The 10,033-nt window shown below is 48.4% G+C and overlaps 1 protein-coding gene across 1 annotated transcript in view; it reads right to left on the bottom strand.

Moving 5' to 3' along the window:
• Positions 1–1,047: 1,047 nt before the first annotated feature.
• The window catches only part of LOC119358148, a 60,115-nt gene continuing 51,129 nt past the window's right edge, over positions 1,048–10,033 (bottom strand). The window contains exons 2-3 of the mRNA XM_037624832.1: positions 1,657–1,976; positions 1,048–1,554 (exon numbers count right to left, since the gene is read on the bottom strand). Of these exons, the coding sequence (XP_037480729.1) occupies positions 1,395–1,554; positions 1,657–1,976 (480 nt within the window). The 3' untranslated portion in view covers positions 1,048–1,394. The remainder of the gene's footprint in view (positions 1,555–1,656; positions 1,977–10,033) is intronic.

Below are 10,033 nucleotides of genomic sequence, written 5' to 3'. Positions count from 1 at the left end.
AGTTAGGCAGTTTACGTTAGTCTTCGTCTGCTGTACGTAGATGTAGGATTATTGGCTTCCCCCCTAATGAAGCCTTGAATAAGCTTGTTTATTTAACGCCTAGATTGCCTAAACGATTCTCCGCTGCACATGCAGGCAAGGTGAAATCTACGGGCTTGCTGGGCTGGACGAGATAGATTTGTTGTTGCCACGGTTTTTTAGTCAAAAAAATGGCCGGGTACTAGGGCAAGCATGCTTTGTGTAGTTTAGCGTATGTTCACGGCGATCTGCGCAGGGTATGAGGCCAGGCAGGTCGCTCTAGAAGCATCGGCGGCATTGTTGCCGTATAACCGTATTTGTACATGTTACACGTACGAGTCTTTGTTTTCTTATGTATTATTACGACGGCAGCTGACAGGTGGGCCTTGCACGGCGTAAGGTGTACACCGGAGATCCACTGGCCAGGCAGCTTTCGTGGACAGAAAAATGGTGAAGTAAAACGCGCCAGTCCTTGTTGCTAGCCGTTGCCTCGTGTAAGTTTCCAAGAAACAGGCCTCGCGAATGAAACCCCCGGCTGTGTGGCCGAAAGAGAAGATCTTTATTTTCTTTATTACTTCATTCACTCACGGCGTAAGGTATGTGTGGAACTTTATTGCTCATGTTGAGCACACTGCTTCTTTGCTTTTCTTGCTGAAGCAAACGTCTAATTAATAACAATTCGTTCGTTCACGGCCATCATTTATTCAGTAAGAATTGGAAGGCATCATTTGTTTTCTCTCTGAACTTTCCAGAGTTTACCTGCGCCCTGCTCCACCAAGAGCCAACAGGGCCGTTGGCTGGTCCTCTGCCTCCGCTCTATGCACACAGTAGCGGGCAACGGCCTCCCGTATTTTTCATTTTTTTTGTCCAAAAAACAGGAACGGCCTTAAATTCCTGCAGTACAGAACGGCGATTGTGTTCGTGGGCCAAACCGGATAAAATTCAGTTTTAAATCTTATATTGCGTCCACTGTTATGAGCGGAAGCATCCGTGGAAGCATGGAACAATCGGAAAGAACACAGCAGAACCGATGAGAAAACTGAGAGAGCTTTTGTTAGGCCTCTCACTTTTTTTCATATCGACAGGCTATGGTACACCTTACGCGACACAAGAACAAAAAACCAGCGATAATTCACACGCAAAATTTAACTCTTAGTCTCCATCTTCGGAGATCAAAAGGATGAGAACCCATCCCTGCGGTTCAGAGACAGCATAAGATGCAGCAGGTTTGCCGCCTGCTGCTGGCGGTGGTCGTCCCGTCGAACCGGCGACCCAAGCTTCCCTCAGCTGGATCTAGACTGCCCAACTCATCATCGAGCTTTTGTTCATCAACTGCTGCTGAAAATCCTACGTTCGGCTTGGTCGCCGGAGAGCAGCTACCACGCCCAGACCGGGATCCTCGGGGTGCTCTGCTTCTGCTGCTGTCTCTGCCGCTGCTCCTCCGCCCTCCCCGTCTGACTCGACCGCTTCTCCCTCGCCTCGTCGATCTCGATCTGCTCCTGCCTGCACTCCTCGCTACAGAAGGGCGTGTCACCTCTGCAACACAAAGAAACCAAGCCACCATCAGAGACAATTCTTGGGCAGAGGTCACAAAAAGGAGAGATCAGGGCCGGTAGGACAGTGGTAGCGTGTATTCACCTGTACATGAAGATGTCTTTGTTCCCGGCGAGGAGCTTCCGGCAGCTGAAGCAAATGTCCAGGTAGTGGTGGTGGCCGAGGAGCTGGTCGGCGTCGTCGCAGGGGTCGCAGAAGAGGCGGCCGGGCCCGGCCTTCCTCGGCGGGGACGCCGGCTTGATGGGAGAGACGGAATGGCTGAGGCAGCCGGCCTCGAGGTCACCGTAGATTTCCATGGAGATCGACGGAGTAGTTTCTTGTGCAAACTGGTAATGCTTCTCTTTCTTTTCAGCTAGGAATGGCTGAACGGAGAGGGGGAGGAGAGTAGAGAAGCCAGAGACCCCCTTATATCAGGGAGGGTGGGATACCTTTTCACTTTGGCCCTCTGTGGCGGATGAAATTAAGTTTAGGACGCAAGATGTGGAGCAAGGTTCTCCTGGTGCATTTCCCATTTCTTGGATGTTTGTTTGCTAAACTTTCAGACTTTGTAGTTGGGCGAGATAAACAATGAAATTGGCGTTTCCCAGCCCTTAGAAAAAAGTTTGCGTTTCCCGGAAGAAAAAAAAAAGGATGGCGTTGTTATTTTTGTATGATTGGCTAGTCATGAGACATTTTCAACATTATAAACTATAAAAATGATTCTCTATATGTTCAAGAAAATGTCTTTTGTAAACTAGTTTTTACAAGACTGGTTTGTATAGGTGTCAGGTACACTGTTTTATAATTTTAGTACACTTTAAAATGCCTTCTGTAAGTATTGTAAAAAATGCTGGTGTTTAAATGTCTAAAAACACGGATGATTGTAATGTTCTTATTCCGAGCGGCACAACGGTCATGTATGCTAGTACATGGTTCTGAGTTTTGGGCTTCGCCCATCGAACGTTTCTCGCATCATGCGGTTACGACAACAATCAAAGTTTGAGATGTTCCCCACATGTGCTTAACCTACCCATGTAGTATCATTGACTAAGCACCATCGAACAAGGGTATTTTGGTCTTTATACCCCGTCGTTAACCGTTGCATGTTAACCTTAATAATTGTGCTTCCATTGGCACACAATAACACATAATCCTAGGTGCCAAAGTACACGTCCGGTGAACACAAGTGGCACGCAAGATACTATTTCCTTGAGAAAATCCCCCCCAGCTGCAAAAGACTTTTTCTTTTGGACCCACATAGCACATACGTCCACTAGCACAAACCCTTCTTCCTCTAGAAGACGGCCTAGGCACATACACTAGTGACCAAGTTGCAAAGCCGCAAGCTGGCATGCTAATCAGGTTGCTGAACGAACGGCCAAATCAAAACCGGGGCGCGTGGGGGTGGTCCATGCCCGCACTACTAACCTACACTACTCCAGCGAGCAGAATCATGAGTCAGCTCTCAGCTGTGTCGGCCAACCGTCCGATATTTATTCATTTCCCCGCTTCTTTTTTCTGGCCATCCCGTTGATCTTCTCCGGTAGGAGTACCTTTGTAACATGTCACGTCCGACTATTCGAGTGATTAGTAAAACAACTCCGGTTTTGTGGTTCCGCAGCTGGCTCGCTCCATGGATCTCTCGAACTAATATAAACTAGACTGAGCTGGTCTATAGCGAAACATGGGCGCAGTGGGTGCGGCTGCCTGATTCGACGACAATCCTCCTGCTCGGCTTGAGACCACGAGGGGCCTGCAATCTGCGATGAGAAGCTCAGTTTTACTCTAAAGAAACAAAGCACATCTGTGATCTGTGAGGCCTGCCCATCGCTCTCCACATATCTTGTAGTCTTCGTCGACTAGGATGATGTATCGCGTGCAGTGTGTTGTTGCTGGAGTGTGCCACTTTTAAGCGTGTTATGCAACTTGGAGGATAAAGTGTGCGCTAAAGCAATTTACTGATGCATGATTCCATCAGAATATCTAGCGTTGCTACGAGATAGGTACGTAGTACCGAGTGATGACTAGTACTGAACAACAACAACAACTCGGCAGATAGGAAAACAAATTGCATTATTGCTTCTAAGATGGGATATTTTGCGTACTCCTTTTGTTAAAAACATAGGATATTTTGGTTTTGGATATGTCAACAGCACGAGTTTGCATGGCTTTAAACATGAGATATTTCTGCATGCACTCTTGGGTTAGACGCATGAGATATTTGTGAGTAGCTTTTCACATGAGATATTTTGCATATACTCTTCGTTAGAAACATGAGAAATACAAAGTAAATTTGGCTTTGGGTTATGCATTTGGCGTTTGAGATTTAACTAAATTATTGACCATAGAAGACAACACATGAAGAATTAGATCCCGGAGAAAAGAAAGAATTTATATTTGGATGTAGATATGGGGCTCGAGGAATTAAAATGAGGTCAATACCAAATGAGTCGAGAAATGGGTTGAACAATTACAACGTGCAGTCTACTATCTCCTCTCCTCCCATCGCCGCCGCCGCGTGACGCCGCTGGGCTAAGACCGAGGGCAGATGGCGACGGCGAGGGGTATCTCCTTCTCTCCCATGGCTTGGGGAGGGGTGGGGCCACCAAAGTGTGGAGGCGCGGTTGGCCGGGTCCTATGGAGCGACGGCGACAGGCGGCTCTCTGGCTGGCCGGATCTCAGATTGGTGGCGGCACAGAGGGTCTGGTGGATGGATCGGCTGTATGTGTGGTCTGGCCTTCGGCCAGATCTGATTTGGCCGGTGCAGCCTGCTCCATGCGCGGTGGCAGTTATTGGTGGCGGTCCCGTGCACACGAGGCTGGATGGAGGTTCCCCAAGCGGATTCGGGTGAAAACCCTACTCGTGGCTTGTTGCCAAGGCCGGCGATGGCAGCGTTTTCTATGGTGTCTCCTTCTTGAAGGCATCACCGTGGACATGCTCTAGACCCCTGTCCGCCAACTCCAGGGGAAACCCTAGATCGGTCGATCGGATGATAGTGGCGCTCTTGTATCGTATCCCTCTTGGGGCGTCATTCTTGGAGGTATGCATAGGCGCGAGGGACCAGTGGATGGCATCTGCAGTGGAGCGGCATTCCATGTGACGCATCAACGACGTGGAGTCTCGGTGGCATGGCGCGACAGGGCCTCAACAACGGATGTGTGATGATGGGCACACATAGGAAGGAGGTGTTGTCTGGCGCCGTGGTGGCATCGACAACAGGCCTGGCAAGGTCTATGCGTCAGTATCTGCTCCAGAGATGGATCGATGGAACACGGCGACGACGACCTACGCCAGCGCGTCGGACCGGTTTCTGCCCCAGACCTGGAATGTGGCTTGGTTGGGGCCTCCGGCTTTAGATGTTTGGCTTAGGTGAGAGGTCTGGGTATTCTGCTCACACTTTCTGCACCCTTCATTAATGGATAGGAGTAGCAACAGATGTTGCCAAGATGGCGGCTTCAGACATACTGATGTATTACTTTGTAAGGTCTTTATGAATAATTAATAAAGTGGATGCATGCATCTCCCAGATGCAGAGGCCCGGGGTCATATTCCTTCTAAAAAAGTTCAAGTTTTGTTGTCTGATGGCGAGTAAACTCGGAATTTGAATCCGAGCCAATTAATTTATATTTGTTGTTTGGTTGCCTTGTTCTGCACTAGTAGAAAAAGGGCCATTTGTCCCGGTTTTCGAACTGGGACTAAAGGGTCGTTACTAAAACCCTAGGCCTTTAGTCCCGGTTCTTACACGAACCGGGACAGATGGGCCTCCACGTGGCCAGTGCGGCGAGCCCAAAGCCAAATATTCTCCGTCTTTATCGATCACGTGGTCAAGAAAGAATGCCGCCAATTCCTCTTGAATTCCTCGCATGCGATCTGGTGCTAGGAGTTCATCCCTCATCCGAAACATCTAGTTTGAAGAAGGGGGTCAATACATATATATGAATGAATGAAACTCAACACAAAAGATGGTAATAAAGTAAAATTCTGAATATTATTGCTTACGCACTTCATATTGTTTTTTAGTATAGCCCCGCTCACAGGTTGTGTGGCGGATGGACTCGCAAACGTAGTATCCACAATAATTATTTCCAGCTTCCTGCGACAACCACTTTACAAGAAATAGAGGTCAATCAAACTGATAAGAAAGCATGCTAAATGGTATTGATGAAACTAGCACTTGAATCACTACGAGATGCGCGGAACATGCTAGTAGTACTTACTTTCGGGTGTTTAAATTCCAGCATCTTCGGCAGTTCCGGAGCTTTTGAGGTGAATCACTAGGAGCTGCGCGGAACAAAGTTGCCGATATGGTGCGATAATGATAGATTTAACTTACTTCTCGAGAATTTGAGTCATGTCCGCATACTCCTTGGGATCTTTTCATCTCGAGTCTAAGACGGTTACTAGTCCCTGCTCGAGCTTAATCTCTAGGAGAATATAGTGGAACCTGCGCACGCATGCATAACTCATCAATTACATTACTATAACCTCGACTAATAAGGGAAACCGAATATGCACAAGAAAGTAACACTCACTTGAAGTTGTAAGGAAAGAGTATTATAGCTTTGTTTCGATTTAATACCAACGATCGTAGCAAGTTGGCCTTGGTATCTTTGTTCTGAAATTCAAACGAATATGCATCTATGATATTTGGATTAATGAACCCAATATCACCGATTTGTCTTTTCTTCAATTCGGTGATCTTCAATCTGCATAATATAGTGACAATAATTATAAATACATGCAATGAAAGAGCTGACCTATATATAGAGATTTAATGACAGAAGTAGTACTTACAGACAGTAGCAAGTGACCGTTAATTTATCGAGGGTCCTCTGATGAAAAAACGGGAAGAACTCCTCAAATGGAACATTCAACAGACCAGTTCCAACGAGGTCATGCTCCTCTTTAACTCTCAACGTCAAAGTATTCGCCCCCCCAGACTCTCTGCAGGTTTTCATGTACCAATCATGGAATCTTCGCATCATCGTTGTTAGAGACCTTTCATCTTTGACGAGAGGCTTCCCGTACTTGTATCTGTGTTCGTCCACCTCCAAGAATTCATAATGTACATCGTCGGGCAGGTAATCTTCAAGATTGTTATAACCGGGCACCATCCTCGAATCGTTAGCGACGATATCGCTAGACACCTTGAGCGGGGGGAACGATTGGTTCCCTTGTTCGCCGAGCTGGGCAATTTTTTTCCCAGCTCGTCGATCCGCTAACCTTTGATCACTCACAGTACTTCCAGACCGCTCCGCTTCGATAAATGACCATTGAATAATGCGCTCATAGTTGCCTTTCGGCGGAGACTTTGGTGGTTTCTTCAGGGCTTCCACAGTGCGCTTCGCTTCCACTGGATATATCTTCTCCTCCGGAGGTGGATGTTTCTTTGCTTTCACCCCTTCAAAGAAGTTCCTCACTTCGTCTCGCACGATCTTCTCATTTTCCTCCGGGGTCCTCTCGTATGGTAACTTCTCTGGAGTCTTCAGAGAAGGACCGAATCTGTATTGCCTCCCGCCTCTGGATGTACTGCTAGACGCCGGAGCGGACAGAGCGACTGCGGCTGTCTTCTTTCCTTGCTTACGAGGAGGAGGACTATGAAGCGCCAGAGCAGCCGGAGCGGCGGTGGGTCCCTTCCGCCCTTGCTGACGAGGCGGAGAAGGAGTAGGCTGGCTGCTCGGGCGCGCCGGCGCAGGCGGGGAAGGAGGCAGAGTGCCGTCACGTGCCGGAGAAGGAGGCTGAGTGCCCTGATCACTCGTTGGAGTAGGATGCGGAGTACCCTGACTCGCCGGAGGAGGAGGAGGAGGCGGAGGCGTCCAGTTCGGAAGGTTGATGAGCTCCTTCAGCCATAGGCATGGAGTCTTTAGAGAAGAACCTATCCGAGTCTCCCCTTCACGGGTAGGGTGGTCAAGCTCGAGGTCCTCAATTCCGCCCGTTATTTCATCCACCATCACCCTAGCTTATCCTTCTGGAATCGGCCGACAGCGAAAAGTTGCGCCAGGTTCAGGAGGTGCAACAGAGCCAACAGCCGCCTAGACTTTCAAATTCTTCCATTGCGTCATAAGGTGGCAATTTTGAGACTCCGTGATTAAGTCCATGGGGTAGCTAACAGGAGCCGTGAAGACAGGCTCCAGCTGCTGCAACTCGGTGGAAGCCACACTGCTTCTCCGCTGAGATGGTGGGGTAGCTTCGGTGGAAGCTTCGGCGGTTTGCTCGTTGTGATCTGCTTCTCGTTGTTCTATCGCTTGTACCCTCGCGTGCAGCGCCTGAATTTGGATCTGCTCCACTTTCTTCCTCCTCTCCTGACATTTGTAACCGTCAGCGTCCAAAAATCCAACCTTCCACGAAACAGAGCCTAGCGTGCCTCGTGTCCGTCCAGTGTGCTCAGGATTCCCGAGGGACATTGTGAGCTCGTCGTTATGTCTGTCTGGAATGAACGTCCCTTGCTGCGCTGCCTCGATATACTCCTGAAGCCTCGTGACGGGTATTCTTAGTTGCTCGTCCGTCCAAACGCACTTCCCTGATACAGGGTCCAAGGATCCACCAACCCCGAAGAACCAAGTCCGGCAACGGTCTGGCCAGTTCCTCGTCTCTAGTTCGACCCCTTTATCAATCAGGTCATTCTTAGCCATGGCCCACAACAGCCAGGCTTTGAGGTAGCCACCTGACACCATGCGATGGTGATGCTTCTTCTTCGCAGCATTTTTCTTGTTTGTCACTGACATCTTACTCTTGTCCGATGTCTTGTGGGCCACAAATGCAGGCCAGTGATCTCTGATCTTCTCATACCGGCCGGTGAATTCTGGTGTCTTGTCTTTGTCGACAAACGATGTTTTCAGCTCATTCGTCCACCTCTTTAATAGTTCTGCCATCTTCTTAAGAGCATGAGACTTGATCAATTGCTCTTTAACTAGCTTATCCGGATCCTCCTCTGCCGGTAGGGTGAAATTTGCCTTCAGCACGGTCCAAAGATCATCTTTCTGCATATCAGAGACATTAGACTGAAGGAAATATGCCCTAGAGGCAATAATAAAGTTATTATTTATTTCCTTATTTCATGATAAATGTTTATCACTCATGCTAGAATTGTATTAATCGGAAACATAATACATGTGTGAATACATAGACAAATAGAGTGTCACTAGTATGCCTCTACTTGACTAGCTCATTAATCAAAGATGGTTAAGTTTCCTAACAATAGACATGAGTTGTCATTTGATTAACGGGATCACATCATTAGGAGAATGAGTGGTTGACTTGACCCATTCCGTTAGCTTAGCACTTGATCGTTTAGTTTACTTATATTGCTTTCTTCATGACTCATACATGTTCCTATGACTATGAGGTTATGCAACTCCCGGTTACCGGAGGAACACTTTGTGTGCTATCAAACGTCACAACGTAACTGGGTGATTATAAAGCTGCTCTACAGGTGTTTCCGATGGTACTTGTTGAGTTGGCATAGATCAAGATTAGGATTTGTCTCTCCGATTGTCGGAGAAGTATCTCTGGGCCCTCTTGGTAATACACATCACTATAAGCCTTGCAAGCATGATAACTAATGAGTTAGTTACGTGATGATGTATTACAGAACGAGTAAAGAGACTTGCCGGTAACAAGATTGAACTAGGTATTGGGATACCGATGATCGAATCTTGGGCAAGTAACATACCGATGACAAAGAGAACAACGTATAGTGTTGTGCGGTTTGACCGATAAAGATCTTCGTAGATGTAACACCTCGGATGTAATTTACCTCATTTGTACTCCAACTCTTGCCGTTTCCGGCACTAAGTTATTCTATTTCCTCGTTGTTGGGTTTTTGTCTTCGTGTGCTTTGTCTTTGTCATGCATCTCATATCATGTCATCATGTGCATTGCATTTCCATATGTGTTCATCTCATGCATTCGAGCATTTTCCCCGTTGTCCGTTTTGCATTCCGGCGCTCCTATGTCCTCCGGTATCCCTTTCTACCTCTTTTCGTGTGCGGGTGGCAAACGTTTTCGGATTAGACCGAGACTTGTCATGCGGCCTTAGTTCACTACCGATAGACCGCCTGTCAAGTTTCGTACCATTTGGACTTCGTTTGATACTCCAACGGTTAACCGAGGAATCGAAAAGGCCTCGTGTGTGTTGCAGCCCAACACCCCTCCGAAGTGGCCCAAAACCCACCTAAACCCCCTCCATCATCTAAAGCGTTCGATCACGATCGCGTGGCCAAAAAGCACACCTCATTTGGAGATTCCTAGCTCCACCTACCCCTATAAATAGGTCCTTCCCCGAATTTCTCGGATCCCTTCCCTGAAACCCTAGTCCCCTTCGTCCTCCGCGCGCCGGACAACGTCCGCCGGCACCGGACGTGTCCGACTGCACCGCGCCGCCGCCCCGCACCAGTGGCATCACGCCACCTGTCGCCGCCCCCACTCTCCCGCTGCCGGCCCGGGAGGCCCGAACCGGGCCCCCGCGAGCCCGTCGCGCCCC

Source organism: Triticum dicoccoides, chromosome 2A, assembly GCF_002162155.2.
Source record: "Triticum dicoccoides isolate Atlit2015 ecotype Zavitan chromosome 2A, WEW_v2.0, whole genome shotgun sequence".
Classification (NCBI taxonomy): domain Eukaryota; kingdom Viridiplantae; phylum Streptophyta; class Magnoliopsida; order Poales; family Poaceae; genus Triticum; species Triticum dicoccoides.
The sequence above is the reverse complement of the archived record's forward strand: the minus strand, read 5'-3'. Positions and strand labels throughout refer to the sequence as shown.